Source organism: Caloenas nicobarica, chromosome 7 (genome assembly GCF_036013445.1).
Source record: "Caloenas nicobarica isolate bCalNic1 chromosome 7, bCalNic1.hap1, whole genome shotgun sequence".
In the NCBI taxonomy this organism is placed as follows: domain Eukaryota; kingdom Metazoa; phylum Chordata; class Aves; order Columbiformes; family Columbidae; genus Caloenas; species Caloenas nicobarica.
In genome coordinates this window covers 21,867,096-21,889,136 of record NC_088251.1, presented here as the reverse complement: position 1 = coordinate 21,889,136, position 22,041 = coordinate 21,867,096, and the positions used below count along the sequence as shown (strand labels likewise).

The 22,041-nt window shown below is 45.1% G+C and overlaps 1 protein-coding gene across 1 annotated transcript in view; it reads right to left on the bottom strand.

The window, feature by feature from the left end:
* Positions 1-8,686: 8,686 nt before the first annotated feature.
* Positions 8,687-22,041, bottom strand: part of TLL2 (tolloid like 2) — a 90,144-nt gene continuing 76,789 nt past the window's right edge. The window contains exons 13-21 of the mRNA XM_065638788.1: positions 21,302-21,497; positions 17,301-17,426; positions 15,551-15,711; positions 14,604-14,784; positions 13,156-13,281; positions 12,205-12,332; positions 11,287-11,500; positions 9,988-10,238; positions 8,687-8,821 (exon numbers count right to left, since the gene is read on the bottom strand). Of these exons, the coding sequence (XP_065494860.1) occupies positions 8,687-8,821; positions 9,988-10,238; positions 11,287-11,500; positions 12,205-12,332; positions 13,156-13,281; positions 14,604-14,784; positions 15,551-15,711; positions 17,301-17,426; positions 21,302-21,497 (1,518 nt within the window). The remainder of the gene's footprint in view (positions 8,822-9,987; positions 10,239-11,286; positions 11,501-12,204; positions 12,333-13,155; positions 13,282-14,603; positions 14,785-15,550; positions 15,712-17,300; positions 17,427-21,301; positions 21,498-22,041) is intronic.

Below are 22,041 nucleotides of genomic sequence, written 5' to 3'. Positions count from 1 at the left end.
AATTTCAGGCTCCACTTGACGCTTGCCCATGAGAATGACCTTGCAGAGGCGAAACCTCAATGCCTGAATGTTGCCTTTACTAGAACATGCAAAATCTGTCTGGTCTTTATATCCAGAAGAAAACCCTGACTGTCACATTTATACCAAGGAAAAAGAAAAAAAAAATTAAATATTATGTTAACCAACAACAACTACAGGGAATCATCTCCCTCAGTACTATTACACCTTTCTTTCTGCAGTAAGGAAACAAAGATCCATCCAAGTACTAGAAGCTGGTTAAAAACATCTGCAAAGTGGCAGGGGAAGGAAAAGGACCTTCTAGGTAGAATTGTTAATGTTGGGCTGCCAGAGTGCTTCATGGCTTTCTTCCGTCATGGGCAGGTTGACTGCCTCTCTGGTGATGTGGGTGCTTTTTTTGCCCCAGAGGAAGGACATACCTACAGAAACCCTTGACTCTACCCCAGCAGTGAGGAGGCAGGCAACGTACAAAGACTCCCCCATGCCATGGGCTGGAACACAGGAATAAAAGGTGACCAAGCTATACATGCTATGAAACACCTTGGAGCATTTCAGGAGCTAAGCAACAGCAGTTTGGAGTGAGAGGATCCCTAAACGAATTATTTCCTGTGGAAAATAACAGAGAAATCTCCTGAAGAACAGTGGCGATAGTTTTTTTTTTAATTCTCTGCTAGTTAACAGATCACTTGGAGGTGATCCTTCAGTATTTTCATAGGAATTTCTCTTTTATCCTTACGAACCTGCAACTCCTAAGTTGAGGTCCAGCCTTTGAGAGACAGAGTACAGACAGACTGAGTTGCTAGGGATGTGATGCTGAACTTCCCAAGAACTTCAGAGGGTGTCGAATCAAGTTTCTGATGTGGAGGTCTAGGTTTGAAAGTGGCAAGGAACCCAGAAGATGGAAGGTAGTCACCTGATTCCAGCTGTAGTTCTTCCTCTGGAGAACACAGACCACCGCCAAGATGACTGCAAGGACCAAGGCCAGGAAGCTGGGTATCCCTGCGGCTACTCCGACCACCCAGGGCTCATACTACCTCACAAAGAACGACAGTCAGTTCAAACGCATGCAGTGTGATCCTTCAACTGTGCTTGGAAGCTGAGCAAGAGGCTACCATACAAGAGCAAGAAAAGCCAACGTGAGGAACAAAACTGCAGCCCTGAATCAAAAACGGTGGTGTCCGACCCAGCTGTACTGCACACTGAAATGGACAGGGGAAGCAGAGATTTTCTTTCAGAGGAAAAACGTTCCACATAAACAAACGGATTAAATAATGAAACAAACTGTTACCCCAGAAAAATGATCTGCCTGGACAGTTTTGCTTCCAGATGTATGTGCAGAAGTCTAGAACCAGTAGAGAACAGAAATGAAATCCGAAATAACATTCACGTTCCCTTTGGTGAAAGGAGCAGGAAGAAAATTCAGCTGCATTACAGGCTTAGCAAACTCACCTCTTGTTGGATTTGCTCATTGCTAAATAAATATGGAAACAGGCACAAATGTGGGGATCTGAGTGCTTTAGGCATCTTACCTGTCCTTATTGCTACAATGTAACATCAGCAGCTTTAGTACAGCCTGTCAGAGAAGATCCCCATCAGCACCCAGCCATAAAAGCAGCAATTGCTTTTCCATTCACACCCCCCAGCTCCTATGGGTAACATGACGGTGGGCAGCCAGTTGATCTTCATCCTCTGCAGCGTACTTACTGAATTTACAGTTGTGTTGTAAAATGGTGAGAAAGACGTTGTCTCCTGCAAAGAGATTTAAAAAAATGAAGAAAATCAGAACTGAGTATTAGCGTTTGGGAGGTGCCCCTGGGCAGGTGCGGGAGTGGAGAGAGCTGCTTCTGAAGGGACTGGAAATGATGGTGTGAGAACATAATCATTTGAGCTGAACAGGGTTACACCAGAGAAAACAAAACCCATGCCATGCTACTGAAGAAAGTGATATGATGTAACATGAACTGCTTTGCCTGAATTGTTTACACCTCTCAGTAGTCAGGGCCTTATCACTTAATGCATTTACCCTGACAGCTCTCCGGTGAGAAAGGGTAAGTCTGTTTAACCCCACTACAGCGTGGGAGCTGAAGAACAGTGGCAGCTTGTAAAACAGCAAAGACTTGCACCTGCAGCCTTCGAGCCCCAAACTAATCACATGTGCCTGCTCCTGTTGATTCAAGGGCAGCTGAAAATTATAGAAACACATTAAGTCCTTCCTAACTAAACTGTTTCTGCACATAGAAAAGAAGGTATTGAGGAGAGCCTTTGCTAGATGTGCTGTATGTCTGCTGGGATATAGAGACTGCCATCTGGGAGGAAAGCAGAAAGAGGCTTGGAGACAGTTGAAAGCTGCTCTTAACCTCCCTTCCTGGGGCAGCTCTGCTGCTGCAAGTAACGCTGGATCCCTGCTGCCTGCAGGGATGGGTGCTAGGGACAGTGTTGGGAACGGCGCTGCCGAGAGGCTGAGCTTCAGAGGGGGGTTATCAGGACAAGCAGTGCAGGAGCCTTTCCTCTCCTATATTCCAAGAGCGAGTAGAAGACACATCTATAAGAAACAGCCCTTTTAGGACACTTCGGTTCAGTACTAATTCTGAAACCCAGCTGGTCCCAGAAACTTGTAAGAATTAAGTAAACTGGAGTGAAAGCAGAGCTGCTAATGTCTCCCTTGGAACTGAAATTCTGGTGCTCTGGAAGGTTGAAAAGGAGCTTGGCTCTGCATCTACGAAAGCCAGCAGAGAGGGAGCTGGCAGAAAGTTGTCCTTTTTCTGATTGCAGGAAGTTCTGCTGCCATGCACTGAGTAGGGCCTGGTCACTTCAGAACAGGAGATGAATGCAGTGAAACTCATCAATAAAAGTCTGGATACTGCAGGTTATGGAGAAGGAAGGCTCAGAATGCAAGCAAGCTACAAGAGACTTGGGTCAGTCCAAGTTCTGCAGTCTAGGAGCAGACACATCACTGGGTGTTGAGGCTCATAAATCCACGGCAAAGTCAAAGAGGGGATGAGTTATTGAAATATCCAGAATTCATCCTCCCATTACAGACTCCAACTGGAGGCTTATTTAGAAGTGTAGCCTTTATACACAAGCTCTGGACATTGTACTGGAAGTGTAACCTTTGAACAGCTTTGCTCAGGGGACCACAGATGTTGGGAAATGCCTCTGAGCATGCAGACACAGCTATCAATCAGTCACCGAGTGAGAAGGAATGAATGCACTTAACACACACATCCAGCAATCAGATGCTCTGGATTCACTTCTCAGATTTATCACAGATGCTTCCACCTCTCAGCATCAAATCTCCTCCCTTTCCCCTAGCTATTCTCATTCAAACTGTGCTTGTTTGCAGCCAGGGACCATCTCCTCTTCTGGACCCTATACAGCTCCAGGGGTAACACCTGGCCACCTCCTGGGTGGAGCTGGGAAAGGCTATGTGCCAGTAACTGGGCAGGGCTGTGGAAGAAAGAGACAAAAGGAGATCCCAAGGGGACAGATACGGGGAAGTGAAAGAAGATCAATCAAGGTTAGAGAGACCAAAAGCACTAATCTGTTTCTGTTTGTATGCCATTAACAAGAACTTTGTGCTGCACTCCTCTAGCTCGGCTGTCAACCAAAGATGCTTTGAGAACATATTTTCAGTGAATACTCATGGAATTATCCCATCATTAAATTTCAGAGGAGAATGTCGCTTTAGTCTCAAGAGCCAGCTAGCTGCTGAGAGGAAGGAGGTTTTGCTGCCAACCACATTCACCTGACCATTTCTAAATGACCTGTTTCAGCAGGTCGCATCTCCCAGGACAGGAAATCTTCTCAAGAAGGGTTCACAGCATGATCCAGAGCACAAGCCTCCTCTTTGCTCCAGCCACCCCAAGACCAGGTGTTATCTCCAGGACAGAAAACCTGGGGTAGATGCTAAAATCCAAGCAGGTGTCTGAAACTGTTGGTTACACCAACAGAAATGCAGAGCTAATGAAGGGGCCAGCCTGACCGATGTGGACAGTGCAGAGAAGTGGAGGGTTAAACACTCCCAAGGAATTTTTCATCTAACAGCTATCTGGTCCCATGGCCTCACCTCTCCTGTACCCTGATCTCCCCCCACTACTTCCATCCAAACAAGACTCAGTGGACTTGACAGGATGACTCCCACTCACCATTTCGCTCTTCTCCCTGAGAAATTCCTGCACACGTTAACAGCAGACCGCCCGGTGCCAGGGTCAGTGCTTCTTTTAGGACAAGTTTCTCTTCCTGCTAAAAACCGAACTGCGAACCTGCAAAGAGGAAGAGACGATGGCATTTTCTGGGGCTGACTCAGACAACCTGGCTGGGTCCCAGCACACCTGACAGAGCCAGGTCTCTGCCAGGGGCAGGGTCTGGCACGGGCCTGGAAAGCTGGGCTGCAGGGCACTGGCTCTGGCCTCTTCTCTGCCAGCCCCACAGCAAATAAAACCTCTCCTGACTCCAAGAGCATGTTTAACATGCCTGAGGGTAATCTTGCTTTTGCTTTCTAAGGCTCGCACCTTATCTTCCAGAGCATGTTTGCTGGAAACACCACGACAAAGTGGAGGATTTCTGCTGGCTTGATGCTGAGACCAACAAGCCTGTCTGGTCTGAGACATCGTTCTGTGTCTGAAGTGTCCTGCACCACTGGGTACTCATATTTTCAGAAGATGAAGAATCTCCTGGCAGACAAACCATATTCCCTTCAGCATCTCTCACGTGGTGACTGGATGGTCCTGAAGTGCTTTCTAGAAAATTAAGTCCTGTTTCTAGAAAGAAGCAGAGAAAGCGAGGACCAGCTATGTCACACAGCACTGGTGGCAGGCAATCAGCATGGGAACAGACATTAAGGGAACATGACAGTTGAACAGCAGGGAAGATATAAGCCTGCAGAAGATATTTACACGTACAACAGAGAGATTGTGCAAACAGAAAGTACCTATCTTGCTGTAATTGCAATTGTCTCTGTGTTTCTGTAACAGCTGTGACTCCAGTTCATATTCTATCGTCTATGGTACCTCCCATTTCCCACCAGCTTCATTTGGGCTGCATCATTTCTAATATGTCAACATTGCTTTGGACTGTAACTCTCTGTGTGACTGAAGGCTACTGGCCCTCATTTTGGAAATTATATCTGCTTGGTGACTTGAGTGTCAGCCTCCAGGCTCATTCCAGGGTTATACTCTGGTACAGGAGGCTACATGGGGAATCTTATTCCTTACTTCATCTTCATTGCTGCTTTGCCTTTGGGAGCAGCTAGGAGGAAATTCAGTCACCACGAAGGTTTGAGTGGCTGTGACATACACCACAGGAAATGTTCTGGGTGGTGGACACACATGAACCGGGTATGTGTTGGGGAAAGAACACAGACATGATCCCTAGCAAGCAGGGCAGACATCAAGCAACGGACAGAGAGGAAAAGGCATTTTAGGTGCTGCATAGCTACTGAACAACTTTGCAGTAAGGAACATCTGCCTCATGCTCAGCCTGCTGTCCTTTGCACAGGAGTTTCATGTCCTAGAGTCTTTAGGACCTGCTGCTGAAGGCTGTACCCTGTAGTAAATCAGCCTCCTCTTTTGAAGTCTACTGGTGAACTAACTCCCAGATCCTTAATGTTTATTCACTGCAGATCTGCATCTCAGCCCACTAAAGCATGAGTGCAGAACATGAAACACAAAGATGTAGCCCTTTGGCTAACCAACTTCTTCCTTTGCCTCACTTCCAGTAATGCTCTCGTGATTGCAAAAGCCAAGACAAAGCTGAAGGCTCAAGGGAAAGTTGCTTCCTACAGACAGTAAATCCCACCTAGTATTGGCAGTAGACAGAGAGAGCAGTTGGCAAAACAAGGAAGGTATTAAGAAATTTCCTCCCCTTGAGGAAGAGGTAAATGTACGCATACAACAGAATGTGCAACTGAATCCACAGCCTTTAATGAATGGAGAGACTCGTTCATGGGCACAGGTACATTCGTGATTGCCCTCACATCCTCCTCTCCTCCTCCTCTTAAAAAATTATTTTAGTTAGTGAAATGTAAAAAAAAAAAAAAAAAAAAAAAAAAAAATCACACAAAGACCAGACAACATATACACACCTTGGAGGGTCTGACATTTTTTTTCTTTTTTCTTAAGAAATCTTCACACATTTAGAATTATTGACTGTCAAGCCCAGTCAGTACAGCAGAAATATTCTACATAGATCATTGGTTGAAATGCACAGTACAACAGTTGTGAGCACACTATCACAAGAGACACCTTCATGAATGCTAACAAGTGTAGTAGATCCATCAAACCATATTGCAAGCATCTGCAATGAACCAGTCTGGCGTTTACAAATGGAACAGTGATGTTAAAGTACATGGGAAGCTGCTACAGCCACTTCTCTCCAGAGTCATTGTTCCCATGAGAGCGCCAGGAAATCTGAACTGCTGCTTGCCACCTGAAACTTTCCTTCTGTTTCACAGGGATCAGTGTCATGCTTTTATTTCCAGACCTGAGTCACTGTGATGTTGCTTGAATGGGGGCAAGGAAGAGAAGGACAAATGCAGACCCCATCTAGCAGAGCTCACTTCCCCAGACCTGCATGGTCAAAACAGCTTGAGATCAGAGGCCTTGCCCATAAAAAGGCCACAAGATTTGAAAAAGGAACAAACCAGAGCTTAAAAAAAAAACAACAGAACAACCAGACAACAAACCCCACCAAACAAAACAGAAATAACATGGTTTTATACAGCCTGCAATAAAGCTATAAGTCAATGGTACAGTATTGTTCACATGAAACTTATTAAGGCTTTTACTACTGGTCTTCTACATGCACATTTTATATACATATAATCTTGTGTGTGTGTATAAATTACTTTATTTTTCTTGTTCTAAGCAAGAAAATATTTTCATGCATTTCCTTCTCCTAGTATTCACAATACTTGGATCATACTCTGTTCAAGGACTTCTGGAAAGGGCTGGGTCTACTTATTATCCATCTGGAAATGCTCTCATCTCCAGGAATGTCGTTTGTGCCTGACAGTGGCGGTGGCTCCACACTTCTCCACAGTCATACACCAGAGAGCAGGTGTCATCCCGGAGCCTGACAGTACATTGGTTTTGTAAACATCATAATCCTTGGATTATAAATACTTTATTAAAGCTAACATACCTCAGCTTTTAGCTCATAATTGCCCATGAGTGCCTTAATGAAATATCATTCAGAATAAAGTCTTTTTTTCTTTTTTTAATTTTCTCTCTTTTTTTCTTCCCATATCAACAGCTCAGTTACAGTGGTTCCCCAAAAAGCAGAGTTCTCCCTACTTTTTCCCAAAGAAGTGCCAAGCTACCTGTTACTTCTGTAAGTCCGTGGCTCAGTAGCTTCCATGTACATAAATAACTGCAACACAGAGCATATCTGAGCCTTATAAGCTCAAAGTGCTTAAGTCACCATCTCGCTTGCACCCCTGCCATGAAGTTCAAAGACTGGGCCATGGGCCAGCGAGGAACAGGGAGGAAGCAGAAGCCAGCAGAGCTCTCCTGTTCCTAGTCCCATGCCTGGAGCTTACACACGTTTGACAGGTTTCCAGAGCCCACCAGAGACAACGTGTAGCATGGCGTGTGTCCCTCTGTCTCAAGGACACCCTGACTTTCTCCAGCCCAGCGTCTCCTTCGGTGAGACGCTCTGGCTGGCTGATGTTGCAGAGCACTCCCAGGCTCCAGTGGGGAGCCCTGGGGAAAGCAGCTCAGCTGTGGAAAAGAAGGGCTCACATGGAAGCGGTACTAAAGAAATGAGGCAGCGTAAAGAAGCTGAGAACACACACATATAGAGTGAGGGGGAGAGACTGCTTATTTAAGATAAGGCCTGGACTGCTGCTACAGCCCTCTGAGCTGCCTTGCCTGGTAGTGTGACAGGAGCACACTGGCAACACTCCAGTTGTTAAACTTTGCCACCATTACACAGTCAAGCCTTGCATCCCACCACAGCACTTCTTGGTCAGCCACCACCTTTCCCTTGGCCACCACAAAGTACTTCCATTCAACCTATACCATGACAATTACTGAAAATCAGGCACTGGGCCCTTCTGGTTCACCATGATCCAAGTAGCTAGCAGCCCTGAAGAGACTGTCCCTGTGCCCCAGCCTACCAGTTTCAACCTGCAATAACCAAGACGATAAATAGACGTGACAGAAGGAATGATAGAGTCTCAGCCATCTGGTTGTTCACTTATTGGACAGAGTATTTTGGGCTGGCAGGGGAGAGGGGGTGGCTCCTGAGGTCCTTTGAGAAAATCCTACTGGGTGGCTGTCTGCATCATCTGCTCCAGAAAATGTGTTCTGGCAGCTCATGTGTATCAGGATGCTTGGGAAATGTTACCTAGAAACAGGATATACAAGAGATGAAAGCTTTTCTCAATTCAAGCTGTCTTCACTCAGCCCCACAGCAAGTTGTGCAAAATACAATGTTTATGCCCTGGCAGGTATGATTAGAAGACAATTTTTGGTCCTGGGTATGTTAACAAGGAAGGGTCATGCTAATAATTTCAGAGGCAAACCTTTGAGACTGAATTTAGTTTTAGTTACAGAAAATACTGTACACTGCTTTTGGCCAGGTGCACAGAAGCTTTAAAAAGAAAAGACAAAAATCACAGTTAAATGTCTCAATCATCAGAAGTGAATGTCTGTGAGGAGCAGTCAACCTATTTTCTCATGTGCAACGCATCCTGAAATTTGGTACTTATGTATCGGGCGTGAAAGCCTTTCTTGTTGATGGTGTCATCTGTGTGGAATCGAATCATGATGGAATCCCCTGCAGAGTAGATTTCTTCCAGAGGCTGCAGAAAAGTAAAGAAGACAGCACAGAGTGGTCAAGCATGCAGGCTAAATAACTGTCTGCGCTATGATGCCAGAATTTAAGTTCACAGACTGGCCAGGAAACACAAACATTGAGCACTCAGTACCTCCTGCCCTGCTCTGACTTCCTGAGCTCTCTGTGTGCTTGCACTTTATGTTCGAAGACTGATGTCAGCCCACTCTACAATCCCAGCTCTTCCAGTTGTTTTTTGTAGATCATATTCACAGGACTCCCTGAATGTTCTTGTTCTAATCTTCTGAGCTTTCTCTAATTCATGCTAATCTTTTCAGGAAATGACACTACACAAACTGGACCCTCTTTGGCAGCTGAGGCCATCCCAGGGTTCTTTAGCAGCAAAATAACTTTGCTGTGTATGTTACACAGTAAGTCTGGGTATCTCCTCCACTGTTGTGACCTGCTACCACCTCTTTGTGCTTCTCTGCAGGACCAACACTTTCCCAGCCATTTTCCATTTGTCAGTGTGCAAGTAGGTAGATTACTACCCTGCTGCCCTGAACTTTTTCATACCAAGCTGCTATGCCTTTGTTTATTTTCTAGTCCATTCCCTCAATTTGCAAGGACTGCTCTGACACACCTACTCCTTGGATCTCTCTCTTCAAATGCAATAAGAACCTTCCCCACTTCCTTGCTGAAGTCCTAGAGAAATTAAACAAAGAATCTCTGGTTTTAAATACCACATGCTATTGCTCACACTAACAGAGTCACTTCTCTTAATGGGGACATAGATAAAGGTTTAGGAGACAGCATGCCACCCTGGAGTCAGCAAGCACCTCTGCAAGTCGCTCCACCCTTTGCCCTCACCGGTAGCACGGCTGCAATGCCATTTGGCTTCAGGCAGGAGGTGACTGAGGATGAAACTGGCCTTTGGAAGCTGTTTCCCACATTTACACCATGCTTTTGGTGGCAGGGCTCAGGCACAGCAGCGTGGCAGTCCCATGCTGCTGCACATGGCCCTGGGCTAACAAGGAAAGCCAGTCACCAAGGTTTTCTGACCAGCTCTGTGCATCAGATAAAATGGCTGTGATCTCTAGTAACAGGACAAGCAGCAACTCCAGATACACAAGGCATTCTTGTCACCAGTACCCCTCCAGTTTTGTCTATGAAATTCCCACAACCACGGCTTACCCCTGAGCCACAGAAGCGTCCCAGGCGGGGTGCAGTGCTGTCGTAACCATCATAGATCTCCATATAGTCGTACCCGCAGTCAGCCTCCTCCTCGATCTCAAATGTCTGGAAGATCAGTTCCACCCCATAACCATCTTCAGCTCCAATCACCCATTCACAGTTTGCTTGACCTGGGTAGTTGTTGTCCCCAAACTGAGCATGGGAATACAGATCCTTAGTTCGTACTTCAGCCTTTAAGAGCCCACCACACTCTGAAGGAAGAAAAGAGCACAAAACACAGGCTCATCAAAGGCCCTACCTCACAACAAAGACTCACCATCCCAATTTTAAGCAAGCTGTAGGGAGAGAAGTCCTCCAGCATAAAGTGTGTGTACAACAGGGAAGGTAACTAACCACTGCACCAACCACCACAAATCAGTGAATTCTGCAGTCATCCATGAAAATCCATTGACTCACGTAATGCAAGAAGCTTGGTCCTTTTGATATAAAACCTTAAGGGAAAGAGATTATTTGTTCAAACTGGCAGGATGGGGCTCTTGACACATTAAGCTCTGAAAAAATGTGTTATTTTATAGAGCAATTGCTTAAAAGGAAGACTTAACATGTTCTTTACACTCGTCCTGCAGCTGAAATTCTGACTCCAACTACTTCACCAGCAGTAAGCTGAAGCACATTGAAAAACTGGGGACCAAAATAATCCTTTTCTGCCCACGCATTGCACAAAGGCAGCCCCATGCTTGTGCAAAATGTGTAGCCAGTCAGGAAAACTTCTCCTCTCCAGTCTCTCATGCACTCACGTGAGATGAAACTCACATTTAATCTGTTTACAGTGGCAGAGATTTCCAAAAAGTGAACTTTGGTACAACACACTCACCTCTGGGCTGCCACAGACAGAATATGAAGCTTGCTGTGTTTGTCCACAGCTCACCTCTGCTTCTACCAATACCAGCCTGTTCTGTGTGTGGGCCAATACATGGGCTAAGTTGTATCACCTCATTTTCTGAGTGTTGATGAGGAACAGAATGGATTGTTGCTCAACCGAACACCTCCAATTTAAACAAAATAACTGAGCAGGAATTTCTGACATCAAGAGTCCTCTTGAGCTGATAAGGAAGCTGGCATTTATGGTAAGGTGCCAATAATGGTCTGAGAACTGGTTAGCACAATTTACAACCACTTAAAATTCAGCCTAAACTTATCTGGGAGAAAAGCGTGTCTCATTTTGCCTGGTAAACAACACAGTGAGGTTTGATAACATCTTATCGCACTGGGGTATTGGCAGGCAGGCATCCAGCTTACCCGTGCTGTGCTTTGCCAGGAAACCTTTTCTTTGCACAGAAGCATCGGAGTAAAACCTGAGGAACATCTTGTTGGCAGAAGCCACTACAGGGTCTGGTTTCTTGCTGCCACAGAAACGGCCAAGGACAGGTGACTTGCTGTTGGGCCCATCATACATTTCTAAGTGGTCATAGGCACATTCTTGGTGGTGTTCAATCTCAAACTCATTGAAGGTCTACAGCAAGAGTAAGGAGAATTAAGGCAGACATTTGTAGATCTGAGTATGCAATTTAGCTGAGGATTAAATGCCAAATGAGAAACAGGTTAAATGGCATGCCTGTCCCACTTCTCCCACAAACTAGAACAGAATAGTGTGCTTTCAGAGAAGAGTGTTCTCAGACTAGCAAGCTCAGAAGTTCATACGAATGTGCTGTGTAGTCTTAGCTTTGCTGCCTCACATGGGTGCATGACAACAGTTTTCACCTTCAAGCCTCATACACTCTCTCCTGCTGGGAACCCTGCCTAGCACACCGAATGGGCAGTTCTTCAGTACTGCTGCCACTGAGCACAGGGATCCAGTGCATGGGCTGCTGTAAAACAGGCCTGATGTTTTTCCCTCAGAGGGGTGCCACCACCTTATGCAGAGGTGGTCCCAACAGAGCGGCTCACAAGGAGGGGCAAGGGCAGGACAGCAACACTGCACAGTTGTTATCTGCTGGAGTCTCCTCCAAGCTGCCTCACCCCCGCCTCATGTCCCTCCAAATCCTTCTGCCCTTTTGTAGGCCAGGGGCAGCCTCCTGGGATGCCTTCCTCTGAGTACCCCATGCAGGACCTATGGGGATCCACCTCCCAACTCACACAGTGGCAGGGAAAAGTCAGTTCAGCCGCCCACAATCCAGCCCACTTCTCCCCTCACGCTCCCACTCACTGGTTACTCACTACTTTCACTCGGTGGCCAGGCGTTGCAGAGATGTCCCAGGTGCACTCTTTTCGGCTGGGGTATTTGTCAGGCCAGTTTGGACTGCTCATTGTTCCCTCCACACCACTTAGCTTGTGCTCACAACCAGCTAGAGAGATCACAAGAATGGAGGCATCAAGGCAGGTCTCACATGGGAACCACGTAATGTCCTACGTGCTCCTCTCTGCCCACTGAGACCCTCAACAGGGCAGAAACAGGGAAGGTTTCAGTCACTGAACAAGAACTTTTAGTATTAATGCATAGTTCTGGTGGGTTTGTCCTAAACTTTTTTGAGCTAACTCAGCAGCTGGTGAAATGGACCATCTCATTCCCCTGGGCTTCAGTAACTTCATCCAACTCCTCACTCCCAAATGTATTCTCCTGCTCCTCCATCTTGTCTGACCGGTTTCCAGTGACACGGTGTACAACCCCTTCACCATGTTGACTCTGATGCTATCTCAGCCTTGAGTTGTTTTGCCAACTTGAAAAGCTGAATCGGCTCATGCAGAGATCAGGCAAGGACCAGAGACTGTACACAGCAGTGGTGGAGGAGCAGGAAGAAAGGTATTTTTGGCAGCAGCTAGCAATTAGATCAGCTCATCCACTCTCTTCTGACTCAATCCAATAATTAAAGCAGCAGTGACTAGTTCAAAAAGAATTTCCCACAAACACTCCTTTTGCTAGTCCAGTTTCTTGCACGCATCCTGTCCATTCCCATGGCCATACAGAGGGCCAGACTGGGAAATGAATCCAGCTGAAAATAAGCCCTCTTCTTCCTTTTCCTAGGTAGTTTTTCAAGTAACTGGGGCTTTTTGGTGCTCCAGCCTGGTACACTGTATAAATATGGTTCCAACACTGGGCAGGAGATGTCTGGGCTCAAACAGTGTTTCAGGTAGTTTGTCTTCCTTGAGCGCAGGGAGCAGGGACCTTACCTTCTTTACAGTCATGGCCGTTTTCATGTAGCACAAAGCCATTTCTGCACTGGCAGACGTAACTCCCAAAGGTGTTGATACATTCATGCTGGCAACCACCATTGTCTTTGGAGCATTCATCCTTGTCTGGGCAGGATCAAACCAAGAAACACTGAGTTGACAATGAGAAACAGACTATGACAGTCGCCAGCTGGGAGACCCATATCCAGATGGGCAGGTTCCAGTGCAAACCTCCCAGCCTCTGCTGCTGGATTAGTCTGGTCAGCTTTTAGCCCAGATACAATTCTCTTCAATTGCCTTTCATTCCATAAAATGCATCGCAAATGTCTTTTATTATATAATGTATGCTTTGACTGGTAAAAGACACCTATAACAATATCTCATTATTTTAGAATAGGGTCCAGGAAAAGTATCTCACAAATTCCCTAGTCTAGGCAAAAATCCACTAGCCAGTCTTTATATTTCCAAGTTCCTACATGCTCTGTAAGCCTCCATCTTTAGATATCTCTGTCTGAAAGCATAAACATCTAGATGGAAAGAGGATCTAAGGCATGAGCTGCTCCCTAAAGCTGAAATATGCCCCAGTGGATGTTCACTCCTGTGTGTTCAGGACTGTGCATTCCTGAATCTCACTGTCCTGAGCATAGAAACTGCTCATGGTTTCCAGTTCAATTTAATTTATCAGCAGTGTATCTCGAATTTTTTTTGGGGTCAATACCCTCCCTGGACCTCATGAACCTCATCTGTCTCCTCACTCCCAAACAAATTTCTAGGTGAAACATATCCCACCTCATTCTTCCTCTTGTAAGATTTAACAAGCCAAACACCTAGTTATGATTTTACTCTGCAACTGTCTTAATTCAAAGCCATTTTGCCTGTTCATCCCTCTCATAAACACTAATACTCCTTGGTCTCTGCTGAAAACACAGCATGAAATTGAATTTCCGCTTCCATACGATGTACAGTTAACCTCCAGAACTGTCTGCCAACAAGGTACGTCACTGACACCAGGAGCTACAAAGGATTCAGAACAGAGGATTAGAAACTTCCACTAGCATGCACTGCTTTGAGGGGAAGGATTGCCATACAGAAGCCTTCCGGAAATTTTATAATTTTTCCAGTTGCAGAGGAAAAACCTTTTATTTAATGACTCCAGGAATAGAAATAATTTCTAGGACTGCGTTCCCCATTGCTTCCTGCTGTGGAAGGACTAGAGGCACACTGATGAAATCCATGCACCTTGCTGACACCACGCTATGAAACTGGACCACACTCTGCACTGAGAAACCAAGATAAAAGGTGATGCAGCACAGAGCAGCTATGCTTTTTAGACGTAAATCACCATGTCAGGCTCTGTCTGATTTGACAGGAGATTGAAGAAAATTCACCAAAACCTAGAGTTCAGTCAGAGGAGACAGCCAAGCCAGTGAAAGAATACAACCACATACCGGAGAAGTAGTGAACTTTAAAGCCTTTCTTGGAGACTGTGTTGTCTGATTTGAACTCTAGTCTCATGTTGTTGCCATACGATGTGATTACTTCAGGCTTCTCTGAGCCACAGAATTTACCATGCAGTTTGGAGTCAGAAGCCAACCCGCTGCGAACCTCAACATAGTCATATTTACAGACCTGCCAAAAGAGGAGGAGATTTCTCAGCTCTGTGGACTTTGAGCAGCATTTCAGAGTAAGGGGACAGAGGCTTGACTGAGGGGGAACAGAAACAGCCTTATACTCAAACACACTTCTAACTTCCCCAAATTCTCTTCTATCAGTGTTCTCACCCCCTTCCCTTGCTGCCCTGGTCTTAAAGCATGGGAGTGTTTATCAGAATAACAAAGGTTCTATTTAGTTTAGCTAAAATAATTACTCCCACCTTATCCAAGCACCTGACAGTGCTGAATAAACTTCAGCAGCCTGCTGAATTGAGGAAGAGCCACTGCTCCCATTTACAGTGGGGAAAGAGAGACCTGAATGCTTTGTTCAAATTCCACCCTGCCCTTGGCTGGGCAAACAACAGACTCTTTCATTGGTTATTTTGTTTATCTTTGAAGAACTCTACTTCACTACTCATTTCCAATTATTTTCCTGCAAAGGCAGCTTTGGGAAAGGAGGGAATGGGGCACCTAGTAGGGATGGAAAACACCTACAGTTATGCAAAACTGGGAGCGAAAAGAAGCCCATTTATGGCAGAACAGCTTTAATCCTTCCACTCCATAGAGAAAGCAGACCTAGACTTCAAGGAGAACCATCACTGTTATTGGCTCATCAAGAGCAGGGAAACAACCAGAAGCTCCACCAGTGAGACAGAGTCTCCTCTTCCTTGTACCCCAAGGATTTATCCAGCTCTGTGTTAGCCAATATTCACACCTCTGAGATGCAGGGACTGGTTACGTACATCATTGCCTTCCAGTTCAAACACTTCGAACTGCAGAGAGATCCGGTACTGGGCTGGAGCTACCACCTGCCAGACGCAGTTTTTGTTAGTAGGATATTCCTTGGGCCATCCAGGGCTAGTAATGGTCCCATTGAGCTTGGTGATGAAGCCCCCACAGGCAGCTGGAGAGGCAATAAATGAACACAAGTTTTACTTGGTTCTGTTCAGACACACAGATTGGGCCACGCTGTTAGCTACGAAATTAATCAGATCCTGGTTGGTGGCACGTTTCAAATCCCAGCCTCCAGAACAGGTTCAAAATGCTGGGAGCTGCAAAGAAGACAGAAAACCTCACCTGCTAAAAATCACCAGTGAAACACACACAGTTGGGCTATGGCCCTGAGAGGCACTTAAACCATGTAAGACTGACCTCCTTTTTAGTCTATAGCCTCGGGATTACTGTGAATCGGTTGACTTGACATGCATCATAAAGGCCAGCTTGGTAAATTCACTCACACTCGGTCCTACAAACCCTATTATTTCAAGTTTATCAGTAATGGAATAATTAGAAGATAATTGAATCCTGGGGAAGACAACCCTGTCAACTCTTCAGTGGCTTATTATATGTGGACTGCATTTTGTCTAGGCAAAAGTGAAGACAAAGCCAAAGACTTAGCTTTATTAACTCATTTTATTTAAAGATAAAGGCCATTTCATCTTCATCCTCTTGTAGGAGGGCATGGCTTTTACCTCAAAGAAATCATCCTCAGTTTGCTCTTTTGCTCAAAATTCTATTTGCAATCAAGCAATTTTTTTCTTGCTGTTTCCTGGGAATAATGAGATACAGCCACATCAGCAAAACTCACAGGGATAAAAGCTTCCTGCACCTTGTTCCCAGCATCATTTTGCATTAAGAGAAGTAACTCAAGTAAGCAGCTTACCAAGTTATATCAACTGGCTTGCTCAAGCTTGCAAGAAAGTATTTTAAGAAGTAAAGCTTCCAAAAGCCTTTTGCACGCACCTAACTCTGTCCTCACCAAGTCAATAGAAGCCTTCTGCAAGCAGTTTGACAGAAGCAGAAGTCGGGGCAAACCGTGTGACTTTGGGAGCACCACTCACAGTGTGTGGAGCTCCCTGCACTCCTCAGTTGAAAGGCAGAGCTACCAGCCAAGAACAATGGGCGGATTCTCACCACACCAACAGCTGTATTGTTGGTGGGAGCAAACAATTGTTCAAGAGATTAACTGTATAAATAGAAAGCTAAAAGAAAGTTTCTATCAAAAATATGTTTGGTTTCTCCCCTCCGCCCCCATAACAGAAGAAGAGAATTGACTCCTCAGTATGGAGAATGTCTGTTTTGCACGTAGACAAAACATCAGTATTTTATTCTACAAATGAAGTTTCCTTTTAAAAAATAATAAATTCAGCCTTAGATTGAGATACTTTTGGGCCATGCAACGGTTAGGTTGTAATGCCCGCCTTCCCTTATGCTGCACTGTAAGAGATCTGGTCTGAACAGGGATTCTCTGGCCATGAAGAAAAACGTTTTAGAGATGCCGAGCAGTAGAGAATCAGAGTATTTTCAGTTTTTCAACCAAAACTTGCTTTTCAATGGAAGATGTTGACAGAATGAAACTTTTTAGGTTGTGTAAGATAAAGAGAAACAAAGGGCATATAGGGACAAGAGGAATCATTTCCAAGATTGCTCAATTTCTGTATTAGCTGTAGTACCCATCCTACAGACAGATGTCTCAATATGTAGGTTACTCACCTTCACAGCTCTTTTTATCAGCTGTCAACTCATAGCCAGGCTCACAGGTGCATTTGTAACTGCCCAGTGTGTTCTCACAGTGCTGCTCACATCCACCATTGTCCAGCAGAGAACATTCATCCACCTCTGTCAGGAGGGAACCAGAACAAGTCACGTTTTCCTGACCGCCCAAACCCCACCATATTCCTCATGCAACACTCTGGACAGAAGGACCAGAGCATTAGATTGTGAGCTAAGCCCATGGAGCAGGCACTGCAGCAAACCTCGCAGTAACCATAAAGGATCGCAATTACCATTAGCAGTCAAGAGTGCTTTCTGTAGACAGGTGGGGGTTTGTTTGTTTGTTTGTTTTTTAATTCTTCATGCTCTTGAGTGACTTGAGCTGCCAGGAACCAGCCCATTACGGTGCCCACAGCAGAGCTGTGGGAGGCCATACCTCACTGAAAGGAGTGCAGCAAAAGGAGCTGGGAGGACACGATGCAAGTAGTTCCTCCTTTTCATAGGCACAGTAAGCCTTGCTACCCTAGATTTTGAAGTCAGGTTTTTCCAATCACATCTCAACAACCTGAACTGACATTTTAATATACAGATAGCCAGATGTGTTGGTTTTTCACCATGACGCCTGATTCCATGTGCATCTCTTAATAGATGGCTTTATTAACATGGTTGTGGTGGGCAGGCCTCAGCTAGCAGCTAAACCCTCACCCAATTGCTTGCTCACTCCCTGGCCCCCCACTCCAGTGGCATGAGGGAGAAAATAGGAAGAACCGGAGCAAGAAAACTCCTCAATTGAGGCAGAGAAATTACCCACTAATTACTGTCACGGGCAAAACAGACTCAACTTTAGGGAATTTAACTTAATTTATTAACAATTAATGTAAACATTTGAGTACTTATTCAGGTATTTGGGAAAAAAAAAATGGTAAAACACTTAGGGAAAACACCTTTCCACCCCACTCTACCAGACTCAACTTCACTCCAGACTCCTCTCCCCCTGCCTTACATCACCTCAGCTTACACTTAGTCCCTTCAGCAAAGCCATGAGCATGGAAAGGCAGGAGGGGATAGGGAGCTACAGTCAGTGCATGATCCTACTGCTCCTCTTTCCTTCTCATACTTCTCTGCTCCAGCCTGAGTCCTCCATGGGCTGCAGGGAGTATCTGCTCTGCCACAAAGCACTTCCACCTTCTCCTCCTCTGACCCTGGTGTTACCTCTGCTGTACTACACTTTCTGTTCCCTCCTCCTCTCTTTCCCCATCACTTCTGACCTATCTGAAACACGTTTTCACAGAGGCGCCACTAGCTCAGCTGATGAGCTCAGCTATGTCCTGTGTTGGGTCCACCGCAGAGCCAGCTTGGACCACCTGTCTGGCAAAGGCCAGCTTCCCACTGCCAACACCCTGATACCTACATCCAGTGTAATGCTCCAATAAGTTACTGCTGTGTGGATCAAACAGGGACAGTCTTGACTAGATGATCATTGTAGGTCCCTTCAAACTGAAATATTCTATTCTATTGATAAAGCCGTCTTCCTGTAAAGCCTTCCCACAGTCGGGAACCCCCACTGCAACAGTTCCAGTCCAAACAGATTTTACCTTCTGGTTTCTGTTTCTGGATTCAGTATGAAGAAAGAGTATTTATTTGCTGCTCCATGCTTGGGTACAGGTTCAATAGCTTTTAATCTGGCTGTTAAATCACGTGCTTGAGAGAAAAGAGAGGCTGGAACTCCTAAAATCTTCAAAAATGCCTGTGATCAGTCTTCACCATGGGAGAGATATGTCCTGGGTATGGACAGGTATATTTTGCAAAGTATTGTCTTTCCTCTAATTTTTACCATGAAGAAGAAAGGTATGACAATGTCACTGTAGGACAAGCAAATCACTACTAACCCTTCAACCACAAACAAAATAGGCTTCAGTGACACTAGCAATTTGTGACAAAAATGAAGTAATAAAGAATAAATCTAAGTGCTTTCCCTTGAGATACACATGATGGGAAAGACATGAGATAATCACTCTTCATATCTTCCTGACATTGTCTCTTGGATGTGACCAACGACTTACCCTGAGCTGTCTTACTCTCTGAGCTGTTTGCAGGTTTATTTTCTCTGAAAAATTAGAAGTTACCACTGCAAGTTCTCACAAAGCATAACATTCAATCCCATCCTTAATTCTGTTTTTGTTTTCTTTTTTATTTTTTAAGCTGAGTTATTTTCTTTCAGTGTTTTAAGACATAATTGAAGTTATTCCTTTCATAATTCATTAAGGAAAAGCTGACCCATTGCTCAATCAGCTATAGGTGGCAGTCTGAAGAGTGCCTGCAGAGCCATCTAATTTGTTCATTTACTTTGTTCATGGAATGGCTGGTCGTCACACTCCTTCTGGATATGGAGGTAAAGGCTGCAGTCTTCAGATCCCAGCTTCAAACTCCACGTGTATCCTGCAGGTATGTCTACTCAGCTTTTGCAAACTGTCATCAGCTCCACACACAATGCAAGCTGGCTACAAGCTGTGTAGCTGTGGCTACTGTGGCGCTTCGTCCAAGCAAATACACTTTGCTCCTCAGCTGGACTTAACAACACACTAACGATCCATGAGCTACACAACTTCTGGTTCAAACATGTGAAGTTTGAGCAGACACTGCAAAAGCTAGTCTCCCAGCAAATAATCCACAGACAATACCTGTGTCTGCAATTGTACTTGCAGTGCATGTTTATGTATTTTTTTATTATACACAAAAAAATATTTCTGACTATCTGTACTACAAGGAAAGCATCCCTGATTCAGGTGTGTAACTTTCTTCCCCTACAAACTTGCAGGAGAACCTCAGACTCTACAGAATTACCTCCTGCCGGCCAAGAAGTCTCCATGTAGCACTAATCCCTGGGAGACATCTCTGCCACAGTCAGCCTGTGCTATCAGCTCCTGATCAAAACCAAAAGATGACAGGATTTGCCAGTGATCTTGCAATCACTCTTTGTCACGGTCTGCTTGGATCTCTCAAATTTACAGGACGATGTGTTCTGTGAGTTAAACTTTAACTTTTTTTTTTGCACATAAGTGCACAGATTAAAGTTATGGGTTATAAATTATGGAACCTTATGACTTGGATGATGAATAAGTGAAATAATGGGATAGACTAGTCTGAGCAAAGGAGATTGAGCCCTGCCATGTGTGTTTGTTGTATTTCTTGAAGAGCTCACGAAAAAGTTTAACTCACAGAGTACACTGTCCTGAAATTTGAGAGATCCAAACAGACCTTGACACCTTTAATGCAAGACAAAAGTTGAAGTAGAAATAAATAAAGGACTTGTGCAATCCAAATATTAGCATTGCAACTAATATTTCTGTACAACTGTCACTGAACCAAAGAGAAACATGACTATCTACCTCACAGCTGCTCTGCAGGTATTTTCCCAAGAGGTTAGATACTTTGTTCTGGCCTATACCGAGTCAGCAGGATGCTGATAAAGGACCATGGCTTGGGTTCAGCTTTTAAGAAGAATTTTAGTCTTTATTCAACACTTCCTGAAGAGGATCTCAGTTTAGGAACACATCTGTTTCCTAACGCACTCCGAAATTTTACCTGGGATTCTACTTGCAATCAAATTTACTCTCTCTCCATGAGTTTCTTTTGGAATAGAACTTAAGCAGAGAACGGAACACTCTTTGTACAGTACTAGTACCTTCTTTGAAAATGTTGATGTCCTCCGGCACAGATAAAGGGAGGTCACATTCTGTCCAGCTGTGCAACACAAGGCACTAGTGCCTGGGCTGGTGCTGACCCAGCAGGCTTGCTTTCTGTCTTAATCAGGGAGGTGGTCTTCATGCCTCAGCATCAAACCCTTCTACACTCTCGAAGCAATTTGTACAAAAACTTGGTATTGTCTAATAGCTCTTAACTACAAGTAGATACAATGGTAACTGATCACTTTGGGATGGCAGTAAGTTAAGGCGTGAATAGTCCCCAGCTCTGACCTTGAGAGGTACTAGATCACATACCTTTAAAGAAATTTGCTGCAAAGCCTGCTTTATTGATGGTTGCATCAGACACAAACTTCATCCATACTTTATTTGAGCTGGATTTAATATCTTCTGGTTTCTCATAGCCACAGTAGTGACCAATCAGTGGGCTGTATTCAGTGAGGCCATCTCGGATCTCCAGGTAGTCATAAGAACACGCGTCATGCCATTCAATCTGCAATGGGAAAAGGGTGTGCCTGCAGCTCACTAGTGTGAATGCTCCGAGTCAGGCCAGCTAACCAGTTAGACTGCGGCCAGAGATCAGCTCCCAAAGAAGCATCCCAAGCAGCTGGTCACAACTAGGTGCTTGTCTCATGGCTGCCACTGAACTCTCTGCAGTTGAAACTGCATTCAAGCCCAGGCACTTCTCAGTTCTATTGCTACTGCATGGCTGCTCTCCCATCAAACCTGGTCCCTGACTATCTACAAGCTGCTTTTACATGAGAAGCTGTAAAGAACAGAGCAGAACAAACAAAAAGGTTCAAGGAATAGCTGTGGGGTCACAGCTAGGAGGCAGTGGTGTCAGCCCATCCCAGGACAAGCACAATAAGTGTGCACAAGCCACAGGAGCCTATGGGCTTGCTGGGGTTTATGCACCAATCCAGGTCCTGTCCACAACTTATACATCAGTAGTCAGAAACAGATCATTGGGCACCTGGCTGAAAGTGTAAGACATCCTATAACCAGTAGGAGAAAACCTCTTCTGAGCTCTGAGCTGT